This window comes from Fomitiporia mediterranea, assembly GCF_000271605.1.
Source record: "Fomitiporia mediterranea MF3/22 unplaced genomic scaffold FOMMEscaffold_5, whole genome shotgun sequence".
Classification (NCBI taxonomy): Eukaryota; Fungi; Basidiomycota; class Agaricomycetes; order Hymenochaetales; family Hymenochaetaceae; genus Fomitiporia; species Fomitiporia mediterranea.
The window spans coordinates 1696395-1715111 of NW_006760390.1; the positions used below are offsets into that span (position 1 = coordinate 1696395).

At 46.8% G+C, this 18717-nt stretch overlaps 8 protein-coding genes across 8 annotated transcripts; 2 read left to right on the forward strand and 6 right to left on the reverse strand.

The window, feature by feature from the left end:
• Positions 1-72: 72 nt before the first annotated feature.
• Positions 73-2215, reverse strand: FOMMEDRAFT_121371 (importin alpha protein). The gene is made up of 6 exons (XM_007265507.1): positions 2145-2215; positions 1893-2068; positions 1650-1829; positions 1278-1598; positions 391-1221; positions 73-332 (listed from the first exon to the last, which is right to left on the reverse strand). The coding sequence occupies exons 1-6, from the start codon at positions 2176-2178 to the stop codon at positions 282-284; spliced, it is 1593 nt and encodes a 530-aa protein (XP_007265569.1). The 5' UTR covers positions 2179-2215; the 3' UTR covers positions 73-281.
• Positions 2216-2322: 107 nt separating this feature from the next.
• FOMMEDRAFT_121373 (Sm-like ribonucleo protein) lies at positions 2323-3077 on the forward strand. Its single transcript, XM_007265508.1, has 5 exons — positions 2323-2378; positions 2437-2532; positions 2586-2613; positions 2671-2743; positions 2795-3077. Exons 1-5 carry the CDS (start codon positions 2354-2356, stop codon positions 2828-2830), a joined length of 258 nt encoding a protein of 85 aa, XP_007265570.1. The 5' UTR covers positions 2323-2353; the 3' UTR covers positions 2831-3077.
• A 230-nt stretch (positions 3078-3307) lies between these two features.
• On the reverse strand, positions 3308-6603 carry FOMMEDRAFT_106327 (succinate-CoA ligase). The gene is made up of 14 exons (XM_007265509.1): positions 6537-6603; positions 6354-6469; positions 6179-6295; positions 5978-6121; positions 5791-5917; positions 5579-5740; positions 5345-5521; positions 5206-5294; positions 4974-5150; positions 4837-4920; positions 4336-4776; positions 4190-4279; positions 3643-4136; positions 3308-3588 (listed from the first exon to the last, which is right to left on the reverse strand). Exons 1-9 carry the CDS (start codon positions 6571-6573, stop codon positions 5124-5126), a joined length of 996 nt encoding a protein of 331 aa, XP_007265571.1. The 5' UTR covers positions 6574-6603; the 3' UTR covers positions 3308-3588; positions 3643-4136; positions 4190-4279; positions 4336-4776; positions 4837-4920; positions 4974-5123.
• A 178-nt stretch (positions 6604-6781) lies between these two features.
• FOMMEDRAFT_146080 (ARM repeat-containing protein) lies at positions 6782-10198 on the reverse strand. Its single transcript, XM_007265510.1, has 9 exons — positions 10042-10198; positions 9889-9981; positions 9550-9831; positions 9403-9493; positions 8336-9351; positions 8045-8279; positions 7569-7982; positions 7053-7515; positions 6782-6996 (listed from the first exon to the last, which is right to left on the reverse strand). Exons 1-9 carry the CDS (start codon positions 10150-10152, stop codon positions 6885-6887), a joined length of 2817 nt encoding a protein of 938 aa, XP_007265572.1. The 5' UTR covers positions 10153-10198; the 3' UTR covers positions 6782-6884.
• Positions 10199-10347: 149 nt separating this feature from the next.
• Positions 10348-11438, forward strand: FOMMEDRAFT_133331 (uncharacterized protein; the record flags this gene model as incomplete). Its single annotated transcript, XM_007265511.1, has 5 exons — positions 10348-10468; positions 10530-10883; positions 10930-11023; positions 11074-11281; positions 11337-11438. The coding sequence occupies 5 exons, from the start codon at positions 10348-10350 to the stop codon at positions 11436-11438; spliced, it is 879 nt and encodes a 292-aa protein (XP_007265573.1).
• A 489-nt stretch (positions 11439-11927) lies between these two features.
• On the reverse strand, positions 11928-14929 carry FOMMEDRAFT_81837 (uncharacterized protein; the record flags this gene model as incomplete). The annotated part of the gene is made up of 14 exons (XM_007265512.1): positions 11928-12289; positions 12347-12387; positions 12438-12547; positions 12600-12783; positions 12843-12986; positions 13046-13233; positions 13284-13678; positions 13743-13818; positions 13871-13997; positions 14058-14406; positions 14469-14572; positions 14630-14715; positions 14780-14809; positions 14882-14929. The coding sequence occupies 14 exons, from the start codon at positions 14927-14929 to the stop codon at positions 11928-11930; spliced, it is 2244 nt and encodes a 747-aa protein (XP_007265574.1).
• A 905-nt stretch (positions 14930-15834) lies between these two features.
• FOMMEDRAFT_83759 (uncharacterized protein) lies at positions 15835-16690 on the reverse strand (the record flags this gene model as incomplete). Its single annotated transcript, XM_007265513.1, has 6 exons — positions 15835-15899; positions 15959-16044; positions 16179-16257; positions 16375-16421; positions 16482-16504; positions 16586-16690. 6 exons carry the CDS (start codon positions 16688-16690, stop codon positions 15835-15837), a joined length of 405 nt encoding a protein of 134 aa, XP_007265575.1.
• Positions 16691-17132: 442 nt separating this feature from the next.
• On the reverse strand, positions 17133-18643 carry FOMMEDRAFT_82892 (tubulin-tyrosine ligase; the record flags this gene model as incomplete). Its single annotated transcript, XM_007265514.1, has 4 exons — positions 17133-17426; positions 17493-17843; positions 17896-17994; positions 18047-18643. The coding sequence occupies 4 exons, from the start codon at positions 18641-18643 to the stop codon at positions 17133-17135; spliced, it is 1341 nt and encodes a 446-aa protein (XP_007265576.1).
• Positions 18644-18717: the final 74 nt, after the last annotated feature.

The following is an 18717-nucleotide window of genomic DNA, read 5'->3' on the forward strand; positions in this document are numbered from 1 at the left end:
CTGGGATAGTGCTCGCTGACTGACCAAATTGACGGCGGGCTTAAGGTGCTGACATAAGACATGTCTAATTGACGTACTTGCATTGAATCTTGATGTCCGACCGAGTACGGACGGGATCAACAAAAAAATATGTAAAACAAAGGTTCAAATGTAAAAAAAGTTAGACATGGTACTGCCATGTTCATCCAAGCAGTCGACCGCCTTGTTACTATGACACACTGGCAGACAGACATCTCCTGCATCGTACACTACTACCCCCCTAATATATCACTTGCAAAACTCTACTGACCAAAGCTGAACCCTCCTTGAGGCGCAGAAACATCTGAATGAAACTAAATATGTATGCCATGCATAAGTGTATAGGCGGCTGCAGAAAACATTATTACTCACAGCAAACTGACCCGAGGCATCAACAGCGGGGGCTGCAATATTTGTATCCTCCTCTTCATCTGCAAAGTATTTGTCCATTATATTGAATGCCTTCTTATAGATTTCCAGATTATCATGCTGTTGAAGGTTATGAATCATATGCATGCCGCCACACTCTTCCACGTAACGCGCATATTGGCTCGTCGCACCAGGACCAGCCGCCTGTTTGTCCATCTCTCCAACCTTCAGAATATTATCCAGCCCGTCCAGCGCGACCTGTATAATCTTGTTGTCCATTGTCTGTAGCAGGTCGCAAAGCGGCTTTATGCATCCCTGACTGACGAGATAACGAATTTGCGAGGGTTCTTGAAGACCGCCTGAAGTCGCATTCGAGATAGCCCAGCATGCTTCCTTCCTCGTTTTGAAGTCAGCATTCTGAAGAATATTAATGAGGGGCGGAACAATATTGGCATCAATAACCGCTTGGATCTGGTGTGGAGAACCAGCTGTGATGTTCGAGATAGTCCAGCATGCTTCTTTACGGATGCCGTCTTTCGGAGAGGAAAGAAGCGACAACAAGGCCGGAAGTGCACCTGAGGCAATTACCACCTGAGTCTGCAAGTCATCACCAGTTACGATATTCCCGACAGAACGCAAGGCGGGGGTCTGCACAGATGTCGAGCTGTGCATGAGAAGATCGACGAGCCTCCGGCAGACACCTGATTCAATCACAGCTTGGATCTTATCGTTTGACCCATCCGACAAGTATGAAATAGCCCAACAGGCATCAATTAGCACCTCATCATCCAGTGAGTAGATTAGCTTCGTGAGAACCGTGAGGGCGGGTGAGATCTGTGGCGATAGAAGTCGATAACATACCATGCACGAAAGCATTAAAAATAGCTTACCAGTTCCCATTCGGGTTGAGGATTCTTACCCCTGCAGAAGTTGCTTAGGGTCCATGTCGCGTTCCGCAGCATACTGATTTTGTGATTTTCACTCAGAAGGGCGAGGAGAGGCCGAAGCGCCCCCTGTTGGAGTACATAGTCCCTACACTGAGGGCTGTCACCCGCAATGTTGCCCAATGCCCAAACAGCTTGTTCCCGAACGTCTAAAACCGGAGAAGACAATAAATTTATGAATTCTGGGACTGCGCCAGCCTTGATGACGACCTGCGTATGATCCGCAGTACCAGACGCGATGTTCGTCAAGGCCCATGCAGCTTCGAACTAATGGTAAAGCGTAAGTGACTTGTTCAAATCCTGAGAGGAGGTGCGTACCTGAAGCATAGAGTGATTACCGCGGAGGAACTCAACAAATCGCGGCACGACATTGCATTCAATGACCTTTTCGATTGGTGGGTTTTTCTCCTTTGAAAGGAGCTTGCGGAATTTCGTCGTAGCATCAAGTTGGCGATCAGGGTCATCCGAAAACACACCAGCAACAAGCTCTTCTGCCAGCTGAACAGATCAAGTTGAAGGTGAGGAATCGAACGCATATATGAATAAAGCCATGTTACTCACGGGAGCTTCCCAATTGCTGGAACCTACTTCGTCGTCGGAATCTGGTGCAGCAGAAGGGAGGAAGTTTCGCCTTTTCGTGATGTTCTCCTCTCTCTTTTGACGTCTAATCTCAACCTGCTGCTCCTCTCGACGGCGACGAAGATCGTCCTGCTTGAAGCCGCCCTTGTTCTTGAAATCTTATAGATACGCGTCCGAAAAAGATGGGGGAACAATTAGAACGGTACAGTACATGATTACTGATGAAAAACGGACTGGCTCTACGATGGTCCATGTTTCGTGACTCCATGATGCAGGTGCGAATACGTGGAGGTGATAGGACAAGTGAAGCAGGCGCGTCTAAGGTGATGATGGAACGAAGGAACTGGGCAAGGGGGTGAGAAAACGTGACTTTTCTAGTCACATCCCGTTCTTTCATTCAGCCACTCGTCAGCTTTTACAATTACAATAGTAGCTACTTGGCTATGGCCTCACAAGTGCTGCCACTTGGCGAGTACGCTTTCTTGTTTGTTACATGCACATTACCGCTTATAGTTTGTGGAAACAGAATTGATTGATACCTGCATCGGTTCTCGCATATGGGTCATCATGAAGAATGATCGCGAATTTACTGGCACTTTGCTGGGATTCGATGACTTCGTTAGTACGTAGAACCAACCATTCTCTGGCCGTTCTTAGCTCATTTTCCTTATGCAGATATGGTATTAGATGATGTCACAGAATAGTAAGCAAGTGATCCGGGTCACCTTTTAACAACAATCTTAAGTAAATTATTCTTCAGTCAATATTTACCTGAAGGTCGCAAAGTGACCATGTTAAGGCAGACATTACTGAACGGAAACAACATCTGCATGGTATGCTACTTCTACCACACTACAGCATTCCGTTTGCTAATTGACATCCAGTTGATCCCAGGGAGCTCAGGACCTGAGAGCTCTTAATCATCCGTACATGATTCGCATTTCTTTACGTTCAACGCTGTTGTATCCCCTTGTCATTTTTTATCCTAATCCTAATTTTCACTTGCAAAGGCCACGGACCAAACGGTTGGAAGTTATGTACTTATCAACCCCGAATCGATTAAACTATAAAACATGGGCCTCAGGATTGCTTGATAGAATTCTGTACAAACAAAAGCATTCGTCTTTGAAGCAGTTTTTGAAAATCATACATATACTTCCTTGGTGCACGATTGATTTTGTACATTGCTTCCTTCTGAAACTACAGCTGCGTAGTCAGAGAGGTACACAGGAATCGTCTTTGATGCCAGAAAGTAAACAAGAAGGTAGAAAGGTGGATAAACTTCTTTTCTGCGGAGTTCCAAACCAACCGAAACGCAAGAAGTCACGTCACGTCACGGGACCGGATACACTTCTTCACATTTCTTGGCTTGGTTTCAGCTTTCGAAATTCGGGCATACCAATTGCTTCAGCTCGTATAGCTCGCTCTAACCATGGTCGTCCGTATACGTTTTTCCATGCACGGCCCAACAAACAACAAATTCTTCCGCATCGTCGCTATAAATGGCAAACAACGAAGAGATGCGAAGCCTATCGAGACACTCGGTGTTTATCGACATACCATTGACCCAGCGAAAGACCGGACAGAAAAGTCGGTGGAATGGAGTGTGGCTCGAATAAAGTATTGGTTGAACGTTGGTGCACAGCCGAGCAAGTCGGCAGTCAAGCTTTTTACACAGGTGCGAATCGCACTCCTGCAGAGTGTGCAAACTGTGCTGATTATCTGTATTTAGGGCGGCATCTTACCACCAGATTCGAAGTACCATCCGGTACCAAAACGGCGGGACGCTTTGTCAGATCCAAAACAGCTCGGAAATAGTGGGAAATAAAGCTGAGGAAGGAGCTATTAAGACCGATTCGAGGTCATAAACGTACCAGGGATCGAACGACGTAGTGGGAGGCATGGCGGCCGCCAACCGGACATCGAAACTCAGCGCACTTCCGCTAGCCTTACGGTTTCTTGCTTGGTAGAAGGGGAGGATGATTATTGCGGGGCGAGATCTTTCTATTATGTATCTTTACTACCTAATCAACTGCTAGATTGCATTCGCAGACTATTTCTGATCCTTCCGGCTATCCAAGAAAATAACTTCTGTCTACTAGACAATGGATATTGCGTATGTACAAACTAAATTCACTTGGTCCGTGAGTAGTTTTCCAGCATCGTGGCTATATCCTCATGATTAGCTTCTCGAGCAAGATCAAGTGCAGTTAACTCGTCACTGTCCTATACAAACACTCAGACCGGTCTAAACCCGCCATGGGACATTGTAAACGCACCGTTAGACTCGCATCGGCTCCTTTCCGCAATAGTAATTCGACAATTGCTGCGTTCCCTCTATCACATGCAAGATGTAAAGCAGTAAAGCCCTGGTATTGAATACAGTCAACTGAGTAGTATGCATAGAAACAAACCTGACACCCACGTAATCGTCTACAGTATTTACGTCTATGTCCGGATATGATTCCAAATATGCTTCTAGCTTCTGAACATCCCCGTCAATTGCGATGCTATGTAGAGATTGTTCTTCGTCTTCTTCATCCCTTTTCATTACACTAACGCATGGGCCCATTCCATTTCCAATCCCGCTGGATACATTAGCTTCATCTGAGTCCTCGGCCAAAAGCTCCTCTGCCGTCTTTTCGACAGGAGCTTCAGGAGCAGGACCAGCCTCAACACCAGGTGTCCATCCTAAACTTTGTGCAATTTCTATGTATCGTGCCTCCGCTTCAGGTTCCCTCCCTTGCCAAGTCATCCCAGAAGATTTCCATGCGTCGTATTTGGCACGGTCAACTTGGAAGAATATCGATGGCCTCGATCCTTCAGGTTCTGCGGACACCGTGAGTAGTTTGTATAATCCGTAGAGCTATAAAGAAAGATGTAATCAGGATTCCTAGTCTGGGGTGGCGTTACGAAGTTCATCAACCTCAAGCTTTAAGTCATTCGAAATCTTGGGTAGGCCTGACGTATTTGGAGGATTTGAAAGGAACGATGCAGCCTCGTTGAAAGCCTCGGACGGCATGTTAAGAAAGAAATGACAGTAACAGAGGAGAAAGTATGTACATAAATCAGTTTCAAGCACAAAGTACTGGGCTATTTAGATCACGTGCACTTTGCAACCTCGATGACAAGTGCGATTCATGAAAAGAGCGGTCTATGATCTATGCTAATTGCAATAAGCAGAGGCATTATACAATCAATAAATATAACATTTCAAGCTAAGCCAGCGTCTTGCATTGCCTAAAAAGAGGATTAGAATAATAAATAAAGCATTTCCGTACAAGCAAATGCTTACCTTCAGCATAGTGGGGCCAATCTTGGCTGGGCTGTCAGTGACGATAACGCCGGCCCTCTCCAGAGCAGCGACTTTATCAGAGGCTTTCCCTGGTGACAAGTTAACAAGACTTCCTAATAATACTACACCCTAGACTCACCCTTGCCACCAGCGATAATCGCACCCGCATGTCCCATACGCCTTCCAGGTGGCGCCGTGCGCCCAGCTACGAATGCCACAACAGGCTTGGGGTTCTTACGAGTCTTGTTGTATTTCTCCAAGTACTCCGCAGCCTCTTCCTCCATGGTTCCACCAATTTCACCGATGAGGACAATACCTTTTATATCGCCAGTTCGTCAGAATGTTGTCAACAGCATATTTTTCGTGGGCTTACCTTCAGTCTCTGGATGGTCGAGGAAGATCTTTACAACATCAATGTGTTGTGTTCCTGGGAAGGGATCACCGCCAATTCCAACACACAGAGACTGTCCAAGACCAACATCCGTAGTTTGGGCAACGGCTTCATATGTAAGAGTTCCGGACCTCGATACAATGCCTATAAAATGTCTTAATGAATGTTGTTTCGAGCAGAATCCACGAACTCACCAATCTTTCCAGGTTTGTGGATGTGACCGGGCTGGATTCCCATCTTGCAACCCAAGGGATTGATGATACCAGGACAATTAGGACCTACGAGCCTAGATTTTGACTGGCTTTTCAGAGCAGACATGACCTGCATTAGAAGTAAAATGTCAACTCGCGCTGTCCTAAGCCAAAATAGCGCATCACGAACTCGAATTTCATCTGCCTGTGGGATGCCCTCTGTAATGCACACAATGAGGCCGATTTCATTTTCAATAGCCTCGATAATGGCATCGGCGGCGGTAGGTGGAGGAACGTAGAGAATGGACGCATCGGGTTTCGTTTCTCTGACAGCCTGGTGGCACATTGTTCGTCAGAACGACGCAAACCCGAGACGCTTTCATTAACTCACCTCTTTGACTGTCCCAAATACAGGAAGACCGAGATGCGTTTGTCCAGCTTTCTTGGGTGAGACACCACCGACCATATTAGTGCCATATGCAAGTGCCTCCCTGACGTGGAAAGTTCCCTTAACACAAGCATCAGAACACTGCCTCAAACGACCGCGAACCATATAACATGCTAACAGTCTTTCCAGTGAATCCCTGGCATAGAACCTTGGTGTCCTTGTGAATTAATAGGTTGCGTGCAGTGTCCGTGTACGAAGACCGAGCTACAGAATGCGAGAAAGTCCTCGCAGAGCCTGCGATTACCTGTTAGCGTCACACATCCTTTTCATACGGGTTTAAAATAGGCGCATAACTACTGACCTGCCCTTGCAACAGACTGAGCTGCGCGCCGATACATTTTGTTCTACGGGAGCAGGAAAGGAGAGGACAGGTAGAAGAGTCGTGATGTGAGTTTGAGGCGGTGTCTGCGGTTTTTGACGCGTTGCCGCTTCGGTAATAGCCGAGCAGTAAGCTTCGACGTGTTGAGGTCTTCTCTTGCCTCCGAGTCCCTCCTGTCGGAGTCCCGCACGAATAACATGCGCAGCTAGTGCGCTGTGGAGTTTGTCGGAATAGTGAGAATGTGACTTTCATCCCTACCTGCCTACGAAGTACATGCACTCTATATCTACTTCATTTCCTACACTCGGGAACTACGTTCTTAACCTTCCTTCAATCACGACCAATCAGGTTGGCGCGACGCCTGTCCTTGGTCCTCATCGCAAACCGATGGAAGTTGTTAATCGCCTTTTTCACCTTGTCAAACTCGCTGCTGGTAATGGCACTGAGGTTGGAAGGATTAACAGACGGAGTTTGAGAGGACTGGAGAAATGCTCTTACCTAGTCACTTCATTCAGTAACTGCTCTTTCGCTGGGCCGAAAGATGCCGGCATCGGAGTGCTATTCACAGCCGCGGGAAACCAGCTGAGAAGCTGCTCGGGCCATAAAACGGCCAGCATACGAAAAATTGTCACAACCATTGCCACGGTCTCCTCCGGGAAGTCATTCACTAAACCACTGAGGAGTCTCGCGGTCAGCTGTGTCCCCTCAGCATTAACGACCTGTCGGATGGATGCGGCATATCCTGGGAATTTTGGAGGGGGATTTTTGAGTGAAGGATCTAACGAATCATGCCCGATAATGCCGCGCAGGAGGTCCAAAGAAGCAAAAATGATATCACTGTGGATAAGTGCAAGGGATGCCACCGCGATTCGGAAAGCAGTCGGAAAGGCTGGTGACTCGATAAAGACGTCGGGTCTCTTCTCGAACAGATACAACAGCAAATGCACATAATCCTCGATGACTGAGTGCACTAGTTTAGATCTCAACATCAGACAGTAGGTTCATGAGTCTTACCATCAGGGATCTCGCTAATGCCCTTCTGTTGCAGTAAAGAGACTACTTTCGAGGTTGAACGCGCGAACACGTCTCTGATGGCAATGAGCATATCAGGTCTGTCTTCTTCGCCGAACAGCGAAATCGCCTTTCCAGCTATCCAAGCATAGCTTGCAAACCCGGTTGCTTCAAATGCAATGGACATTCGGGACAGAACTGAGGGCGCAACAGGCAGGGCTGCTGGACCAAAGAACCTCATTCCGCCACGAAGCACACGTGTTGACCTCTCTGTGATGTCGTACTGCATCCCGTATTTGGACAGAAGAGTATCAATGATAGACCACGATTGCTGACAGGTATCCATGCATGCGGCAGGCAACTCCTCTCCGAAAGTATCCACCACCGATAACATTGACTCAAGGTTCTCAAGGTTATCTGGAGTATTAGTCAGACGTTGGTCTATTCAAGAGCTAGATTAGGTATTAAGGAATACTTACCTGCGATGAATTGAAGCTCTTGTTTCGTAGGTCCAGAAGCCTTGGAAAGCAAGGTATGAATCTTGCTTAGAATATCCACCGAGAATGTCTTGAGAGACTGAGCAGCTTGTTCCATGGGCATGGCCGAAATTACATGGGCAACGGCCTCATACAGACGTAGTCGGTCATCCTGAACCAATTTGCTGTCTAGAGAAGTCAGGAAGGAATGCAATTGGGGAAGGAACGGAATCATGTCCTTCATAAGACAAATGCTGTCAGTTTTTCTCATATACGCTGAAATTAAAATCCTACCCGTTTACAATCAAGACAGAGATAAACCATGGCTTGGCTTGCCGCAGCAGATGCTTCACTGTCGACATCCTGGAATCCACTTGAGACGAACTGCAGCTGGAACGGGATATAACTCGGGTGTCGGCTTGTCCATTCAGTATATCTTGATATCACCATGATTGCAGCATATCGCACCCGAGGGTGATCTGGAAGCGAAGGCATTAAATCCATGATTTTTGGAATGACACGGTCGTCCGAAGGATCTATCTCGGCACCCATAGAACGCAAAGAGAACAGAGGTGCTTCAATCTCTTGCCACGACACTGGTCTCCCGGCGCGTGCTTCCTCTAATGCCTGTGTTAAGGTGGTCAGGACCTCCGTAAGACAATTCTCGGTGCCCAGAACGAAGCAGCAGTCCTTGAGAGTGTCTCCCATGACATGCCTGAAAGATCTGAAATCGTCCGCCTCCTGAGGTGTCATTTTACTAGGATCTTCAGGAAAGTAAAGGTGTTTAATCATGACACGCATCAACGACCTGTATGCATCGAGGAATAGTGGCGAGACGGAGGGCCGTTTTCCTATGCTCAATGCGAGCCGCATCCAGAACTGGAAAGTGATCGGAACGATGTCAAGGTCATGGTACGCGGAACATTCTCCAATTGCCTCGACGATGGGAAAGAAAGTGTCGGGATGTTGAAGAATTAGCATTCGATAGACTTCACCAGCTTCGCTATAGATTTTTGCCAGGCCCTTCATTTTGTCCGGGTCATCCTTCGCAAGGAGAAGCTTTGGTTTCAACTCTACTAGCTTCGGGACAATAGCTTCAATGACAGCCATATTCTCATCGACTTCCTGCGTCTCGTGTATGACTTCGCATAGCACGTCGACTGCAGCATCGAAAAGATCGTCGGATTCCAAAGCATCAAACGCGAATCCCAATAGTGGAGTTTCGGCAACCGTTGACGGAATAATCTCTCCTGCAATGACCCAGCTTCGTAGGCAGTAGAAGATCTGGCTTTGTAGAGCAGTCGTGACCCCTACACATAAAGTGAGAATAAGGCTTGAGAGGAGACAGCTAACATATATACCTGGAGCTGTTATGTACATAGTCAAAAGGCTGGCAATAGCTCCTGCGTTATTTGTGAGAAGCCTCGTCGAACCATCTTTATACTCATCAGGCTGGTATATCGCGAGATTGATGAGGATGTGATCAGAAGGATATATGCATCACTTACGGTCACAGGTATTTTCGAATTGCTACTAATCTCCTCCGGTAGAACCGTCAAGAACTCTAGCAATGTTGAAACTGTTGCCGGATTTTGACCGAATCTGTCGATAACAGACTGGACCGCGGTATCTTGCCAATCGGGAAATTGAAGGGCGAGCCCAGCAAGCGCGAGACTTAGCTGGATAATGATCGTCTTTGGACTTCCGGTTAATGACTCCATTGCAGTTAGAAGAGTATCTCGGAGAGACGGGATGAACGAAGGGTCCAACTGGTGGAGATCATATGTGACCTTTTACACAGAGTAAGATCTTAATGACGACTAGGACATAAAATGCTGATCACGCACCTTGGCTCGAAACGTCTGAGCAGCAAATATCTTAGCAATCAAAGGCATTTCTGGGCTAAGCAGAAGCGTATTGCAAGTCGCCCATGCCTCATTCTGATGGCGATCGAATTAGCCGTTGTTCGTGGACACGACCAGGGGGGCGAAAGTAATTACGGAATGCTGGAAATCTTGAAGCCAATTATTTGCAGTTGTAAACGACGTCTTGTCCGTCGTAGGCTGGCTTAAAGCCTCGAGGGCGGATAGTACTGCCTGCATATCCGCCATCTGGTTTTGAGAAAGGGGGTAGGAAGAAGAGAAAGGAATCAGATCGGGAGGACAGGGCGTTGAAGATGGAGGAGAGTGTATAAGGGCGTCTACGCCACCGTCTGGATGGATAAAGGTCACGAGACTGGACCTTACTATTTAGAGTCCTGCATCTCTCTGTCATTCTACTTGTACTCGTTGCTAGAAACCACGACAATGCAAGACCCCTTAGCTGGTGCATCTGCTTTGAAAGACATTATTCGACCTCAATTCCATCAGGTCAACCTTAGTGCTGAAAACTTCGTTAAGAATACCATTGGTATAAAACTCGATAAAGGTTAGTAATTCCTATCCCCTACGAACTTCTCATCGTCCCAACGACTCACCCGTGGCTTTAGATGATCAGATTTGTCGACTGGCACTTACTCCTGCAGGATGTCCCCTAGGGCCTTTACATTGTCCGCTGCGCCATACAAATCCGTCACCACAGAATTTCCAACCACCAAAGCAGGTATCTATGCATCCGCGAGACCGTGAACGACTCGCTACGGTTTGTAAGCACTGGCTTCGTGGGTTATGCAAGAAGGGTGATGCCTGCGAGTTTTTGCACGAGTATAACTTGAGACGGATGCCTGAGTGTTGGTGGTACGCAAAGTTTGGTTACTGTCAAGCAGGTGACGAATGCCTCTATGCCCATCCAAAGGAGAAGAAGATAGAATGCCCGGACTACAAGAGAGGTTTCTGCAAGCTTGGTACGTGTAGCTTCTTTAATGTAAATATAATACTAAACTCTTTCAGGACCTCATTGCCCCCGAAAACACGTCAGACGGGTTGCATGCCAAAATTATTTGACCGGATACTGTCCTTTGGGGCCAGAGTGCACTCGTGGACAGTAAGTGCAACTGGCCCATTCATAGACGTAATTCTGATTGTCTTCTCCAGCCCGAAACCCGACCTTCCAACCCCGAAGGACTATGAGCCTCCTGAGGCTCCCTCACAAAGAGACTTAGGCCCACCCCCTCCAGGCTATGGAAGGTACACTGATTTTGATCGGAACGCAAATCTCCAACCGGTCCCGGTTCAACAAAGCTTTCAAGGCGGGTTCGTCGGTGGACCAAGACGAAACCTTGACGATGTTATGTGTTTCAAAGTACGTGCATCACACCGCATATCCGTCTAGTTCCGGTTGTAACTATGTAATACAGTGTGGAGAAAGGGGTCATTACGCAAATCATTGTCGAAACCGGAACGTGCCAGGGTTCCGAGGCGGGGTTGAGCGGAGACGACTTGGTGGCAATGAGGATTGATTCCTGTTTAGCTCGCTGGCGTCTCATCTGCTTTGTCATTGGCTCCGTATTTTCTTTGCATGCTTAAAGTGCGCGCTCCAAGGACTCCACTCATCCCAAGGCCACGGCGCCATACTGTTGTTGTTCCGTTAAGGGCTTTTTTCCCAACAAGCGAAGGTCATACTGTTATGAACCAATCGCACTTCAAGTCGGGCTCAAGCCCTAGTCTGTTGGGTTTCTTGCGCGAGTTCAACATTCTAAATCATTTTCGTCTTGTAGATTGTAATAAGTTCGAAGTTCAGGACAGTAGTGGATTGCACAGTTATCCATCCAAAATTCTAGAGTTGCATTTAATGTCCGTAGTTAGAATGACGAAGAGCGATTGCTACAATATACAGAAATCACGATAGTACTACACCGATTGAATCAAAGGGAAGAAAAACCGAAAGCAAGGTGAAAGACATTCATTCTACAGGAGTAAGAAAGAACGAAACAGTCCGATCAGCAGATTCAGGCCATAAAAGGGCTTGTTGAGGAAAGAGAGGGCGGTGATTGAGATTGAGACATGTCAGAACGGTTTCCAAGCCATGGTTGTTGGATGCCATGATGATTGGCTTGTGTCTGTATCTGTGCGTGAACACCGGACATCCCGAGCGGAGATGGCTCGACCGAACCGAAATGCTCGACCGGTGGTGAGGTGGGTAGCGGTGCTCCAGCATCATTCACATGCGCAAACGCAGTCTTAGCAGAATGTGGATATAATCGCGACCCAGTCCCACTGATCTCGTAACCACCAATCTCGAGAGGTTTATCTTGAGACGTAGATCGTACAATCTCGGACATCAGGGTGCTAAGAAGTCTCTCTTGACGTGCTGTCAATTGAATTGTACATGAGTATCATACAGAACAACAGTGCGGAAAGAACGCACTTCCGATGGGTGATATTGTTCCAAAGTCCAGCATTGCATGTCTGAGCAAAACGTTAGACACAGTTTGCAAGCCGAGGAAAACTCAGTCTACCTCATGGCGTTTATCTCGCCCCAGACACCAATTTCTTCAGTTGACTGATTACTGTCAATCATGTGCTTGCATACTTGAATTTTAACAACTGCGGCCAAGTACCAACAGATCTATCGAGACAATTATTATGACGCAAATTAAGAGTGTGTAAAATCTGCTTACCGTGACGAAAGGGTGTAACTTTAATATTGGAGGGTAGACAGAAAAAGGTGTAGTAAAGGCAGTAGCTTTGCTGAAAGCGTAATAAGCTTCCAGGATTGCATTAGCCGCTGTTATGCAACGACTGGTCGATAAAGAAAGAGGATCGTTAAAGTCTAAGTATGGATTATGCAATGTAATCGTCGCGCTAAGGTATTTTTTTAAATTTTATTAGCGGATGATGAAGGGTGTGAAAGTATTGCTCACGCATGCGGGACCAAGTGAACCATGAATAAGTCAGTATCAATGCAGGATCCTGACATGTTATTTAAGTAGTTCTTGTACTCGAGCGGCAGGTTCTCGAGGAAATCAATGGCAACAAGTTTGTCAAGATTGTGGAAGGCAGGATCTCTGTCATAAATGCAATCAGACACTAACTTTCGAGAAAATACCAAATAGATATGAGTCACCTCAGCTGTGAGAACGGGTCAGTCTTGCTATCTTGAGCTTTCAACTGAAATTCAGTGTTCAAATCCGTGACCAGACCGAAAAGCATGACCGCTTTAATGAATAACAGGAAGGAGTCTGTATAGTCTGGCGGATGCGAGATGTAAAAGTTTGCTGTGTGCAAATTTTGCGGGTTGCTTGCAAACGGCATCTGTAGAAGAACGTTAGCGCCGAGTTGAGCTACTGTCGCCGAAGACGTACATCAGACTCAAAATCGACACGCCGAAGAGGAAGCTCCGTTGCTATGTGCTTGTACTCAACGCCATGGAGCCAGCCACCAACAGAGACTACGCGATCGAGCACGACGGTCATCCACCATGTTCTCCTTCGCATCTCCAAGTCCATCTGGTCCTTTGGCGGTGGTAGATAGGCACCTGGAGAGCCAGCACCATGCGTCGAAAATGTGCCCCTGTGATTGAGGCGCAAAGGAACAGCGACACGAGTCTGAAAACCAGCGAAGATCCAAACTTCAACCCATCGGCCCTCAGCGTAGAAGTACCAAGACAGAATTATGCAAGCCTGCAGCACGTGAAATATGTCCGCACCACTAGCCATAGTCCGGTCAATGTACTGCCTAGTTTTTCCAGCATGATAATCTGACACGGAAGGGGTAAATCAGTTAGCAAATAATCATAACATCAAAGAGAGCACATAACGAACCCGCAAACGGATCCCGACGAATTCCATCGGGCGTCATGTAAGATTTGTTCGATGTCCATCGTGAAGCGGATGCACACTGCCGAGATACTAAGAAATTTGTCTGCAACGGATTGCAAATAATGACTCACTATAGCATGAAGAATTGCTGAATGTGGAAAACGAGGATCTTTTGGACTTAAATTCATTGACATCATGAAAGTCGGCATGTGTAGAATCCGTGAACCGCACGCATCATTCGCAAAGAACACCTCAATTCTGGAGATTACAATCTAATCAGTAAAATTGCTATTTGTCATTTTCCGGAAGAATACTAACAATCGCCGCATCTCTGCTGGATCAGGTAAATCGGGGTTCCAACCAAAAGCAAACAAGCTCAGAAGAGACTCCGCTCCCTGGCCGTTCATGTCCGGAGAAGAGGTCGAACTGCGGGGTAAGGAAGCGGGACTGGTTTCCCGAATTGATCTGGCAACATCTAAGCCAGCTCTCGGAAGAGATATGTCTGGTCGACGATATGACATCTCCGGAGAGGCTGTGACAGTATACTGCGGAGGCGCAAGTGATGAAAGCCGTCTTTCGGCAGGAGAGGAGTGTACTCCATTAGAGAACTCGGAAGGTGAAGGAGAGCTTGCTATGCCTGCATCTTGAAGTTTGCGCTTCAGCTCAGCTGCAGAGAAAGGATCGATGAGAATGCGACATGAAGATGTATTTTGAGGTGTGCTTGAGTACCGATTTGCTCTTCCAACTGTCTGATTTTCTCTCCTGGATTTACTGAGTCGGCGAGTGTAAGACCTTCTATTGGGTCGTACGAACACTGCGGCTCTTCAGGATGACTGCGTGATGGGATATATTAGGTATGCACGCGTGAAGTATGGGAACAAAGAACGCACGCATATCCTTCGGGCGCTGGGACAGAAATGATACCTTTCCAGTGCTTCACACACTGGCCGCAATGCGGGCGTGCTGCATCACATTTCTGGTGGGACAATGCTTGAGCGCAAGCTGCCACAAAAAGGATAGAAGATACACAGAGAACGGACCAGCTTTTTCTTCCGGCAAGTCCGACACGCCTGTGAATTGAATGGTCAGAAGACCTAGTCCATGACCATGAGAAGAGCATTGATAAACGCGAAGGACAATACCTGATTTCTGCGAAGGGTAGGGGTAGAGCTAGAGGATGCACGAGGCATTTCTTGAGACAGTGGGAGGGGGAGACGAGCGCACAGAGTTGGTTACACAGGTGATGAGCGGTACGCTATGGCTAGTAAATAAGAATACCGGCCGGAGTGACCCTGAGACGGACTCACGAAGAGAGGGCTTGACAACGCGTGGCAAATCGTACCTCATTAGGCAGATCCGGCTCTAGCCGGTTCCAGCATCCGTTATTTCGAATACACTACCCAGGCAGACTCTGACTCTGAGATCTTCTCCACCTCTCCTCTCATCATACCTTATGCACAGCTGTTCCATCTGAAACGAATCTCATTCTCCTCATGGCCCTCCGCGATCAGCTCTTGTGGGATTTGCTTCACCTCCAGCATCTTGAAGCCCAGCCTATATGCACCACCAAGAATGCATGTACAACGTCTGACGAAGCACCGTCTTGTCCAGGCGTTTGATATCACCCCCCAAACATACTACATATACAAGAATATCTGCTGCGCATGGCTTCAACATCACAGAACAAATTTCATCAAAATGAAAAAGAAGCTTCGGAGAACGAACCATCTATTCATCTCTTGACTAAAAATATACCGTGCAAACCAAACATACTTCTTGGGACGTCTGATGTCAACATCTCGTGCTTTAGACAAGCATGTAGCTTAGCGTATCTCATATATTCCTGGTTACATGTATACGACAGTCATTATGAGCGGCAAGCCGAGATGCCCGACAGAAGAAAAGCACCGACATCGCAACCGTAGGTGTTAGCCACTTAGAAAACATTGAGACAAGGGCAGGGTGCACAGAAGGAGATTTTGTGTTACTAGTAGTGATGTCGATAATGAAAATGCGAATATCCCAATGGCCTCAGGATCTATTTGTAAACGCGGGTAAACGTTTCACTAAACCTCCGAAAAATGGATACATGAACTTACAAAATTGTGGCAACAACCCGACGAACGTGAGCCAAGTTTCGGAACTCGGTGAGGTAAATGCCTACAGCATTGCGCGTATAGCGGATAGTTCACATATGATATTACCAATTCCTCACTAACCTTGCCATGTTCCGAGATTTAGACGACCATCAGTTATGGGAATTTGTACAGAGGTGCCAACGAGGGCCGTTTTCGTGTGCGATGCCCTAACAAAAATAAAATATTGGTTAACCGGCAGGCAATATCCCTGCTGCTGGCAAACTACAGGAAGTGAACGCACGAATCGCTTTAAAATGCATCAGTACATAAAATACAAGGTTCTCATATTGGAATTGCTTACTCTGAGCCTTCAGCCAGATGTTGCCAATTCAAATCCTGCGGAACAATATTATCGAGAGCCATATCCATGTCTTTTGATGCTATATTAATTATCTTCACCAAGCGACAATTGGCACATCCACTCACCCTGGCGGACGTCTGTCGTTTATGCGCCGAACATGAAGTATTTTATTGTTATTAGCCAATTATTTGCTCACCGGGATCAAAGTTCTCGTTTACTGTAATGCCACAAGATGTATGCTGTCTGTATAAGGAATGGCTAAAGGATTGAACTTGCGATGAGGACAAAAGCATGCCCACGCACATAAAGAGATAAAGTATCCCGATCTACACATGTCGATTGGTGAATTTCATTGGCAGTGAGTTTCTGAATACACCCATTCAAACTGATTGTAAGCAGTGAAATACCTTAACATCGTGCAGGCCTGGTCGTATATGATTGATAATCTCGTCGGTGATGAGATGACAACCCTTTGAACGCTTCGAAAGACTAAACTCTTTTTGCCATGCCATTGCTAGGTAGCAGGTTAGTTAGCTGGAAGGAAGATGCGTTCAAACGTTGCGTCAGTGTTCTCTTAAAGTACTGATGTCAAGGATCCGGGTCCGGCTTGTCCCGATCAATGGATCAATCGGAACCGATTTTGAATCACATACCATATATGTACAAGTGGTAATTGCACATCGACTACGAACCACAGGCTAATTCTAGTAGAACTCACGAAGGTATCACTGCACAATGTGGGGCGTCAGGATGGCGATGATCTTCGGACAAGGGACATTGATAGTATGGAAGTACCGTTATTCTTTCTTACCACCGTTGCCACTGTCACTACGCAACGGAGAAAACGGAACGTGATGCGGGACAAGGAGCTTTCGATGTCCCGCTTACGATACAGCCAGTGGGTGATTATAAAATGCCTCTTCCGTATCATTAACATGTTTATTATGGAATCCTTTACCCTCGTAGTTTCACGTCTAAACATTGTCGCAGTGCGCAACCGCCCTCAGTTTCATTACTAGAGGCCATGACGACCATATCTCCTCCACTGAAGAATGGATGAATGCAAGTCTTCGCTATGAGATCGAAAAGATCCTCGAGGATCCACCGTAACCTAGCGCCTGTCATCTCGATCGCCGGTTCTGAATTAAACTCTAGCAATTTCACTTGGAATCTTCCGCTTGTTCCGTCGGAAGGACCGTGGCTCACTAGGAGATCTACCCCGTACAATTCAAATGCATTCGGAAGCGGCTACGGAATCAAAGATGATGATAAATAAGGCATCTATTGTAAACTGGTGTGCGGGACGATTCCTACCTGGAAATGCACTGGCATCTGTAACGCAGCTTTGAAAGTTTCGGAAAGAGCATCTGCAACCTGGTTCGTAATCGATGCTATGTCGTGTTCAGTGATGCATTCCCGATCATCGGGGTCGTCTTCAGATAATATTCTGTATCCAACGAGTTCGTCCAAGAGACGGACATTTGTCTCTCCAGCTTTCCCTTGCAAGCATGTATTCGTTAGGTGGGGACGAAGATCGATATCGTTCAGTGTTTTGAAAGCGCTAGAAGGCTGCACATACGCTTCCGAAGAGAATAATGCCAGTATTCGAGGGTAGAGATAGACTGAAAGTGCACCGGATGCTACACAATAAGCTCGAAGATGGAACTACGAAATGTGTCTCGTTTCAAGAATAATTTCAGTAGACAGAGATACGAACCTTACGTCCCTCGTCGAGTTGCCTTAACGAAGGTAGCGCCTCTCCGGGATTGGTAGCCGACTGCCTCGGATCCAGGAGCACCGGATTGGAAACGTACTCCTAAGTGATTCCTCAGTCAATCCACTTTACACCAGTCACCGGGAATTATAACCTGAATGACAAAGTGGCGCAGTTGAGACGTCGCAACATTGGTGTCATCGTTAGCATTTTCATTGCCGCTTTCATCGTCCTCGTCCTCAGTCGCTTCAAATTCTTCGAATATACGTTGCAGTGTATCTTTAGAGTTGAATAGACGTATCCCCATCCCACGGTCAGACATTCCAGGTTTCAGAATCCACCATTTTTCAGAGCCGCTATCAAGCTCCTCAGCTAAGTCCCAGAGCTCATCACTCCATAACTCGTCAAGTTCATCAGCAAATGATATTTCGATATCCCAAGTTCTCGGAACGTATTGGAGTAGACGTGACTCCGGATATTTGGTTGTATATGCGAGGATGCACCGATGGAGAAAGTGCTTTCTTATAAGAGCTTTTCGTATGGTAAATGAAGAGGAAAGGATTAGAGAAGGCCTTGAAAGCGTAAGGTCATGATCGAGACAATCGTATGTCGCCCATTGCAGTAGTGGTTTGTCGGAGGACGAGGGAGCAGATACCGGAACCGGATGAAGTGTTAGCCGATTCAGCGCCCTGAGAACAAGTGCCTCTGTTAAGGGTGCGCCTGGCCATTTTATGAAGGCTTCGAGTTCCATTGCGAGATCCAAAGACAAGACAAAGAAATACCGTGAAACTACTGAGTTGGTACTGGACAAAGGAAACTTTTTCG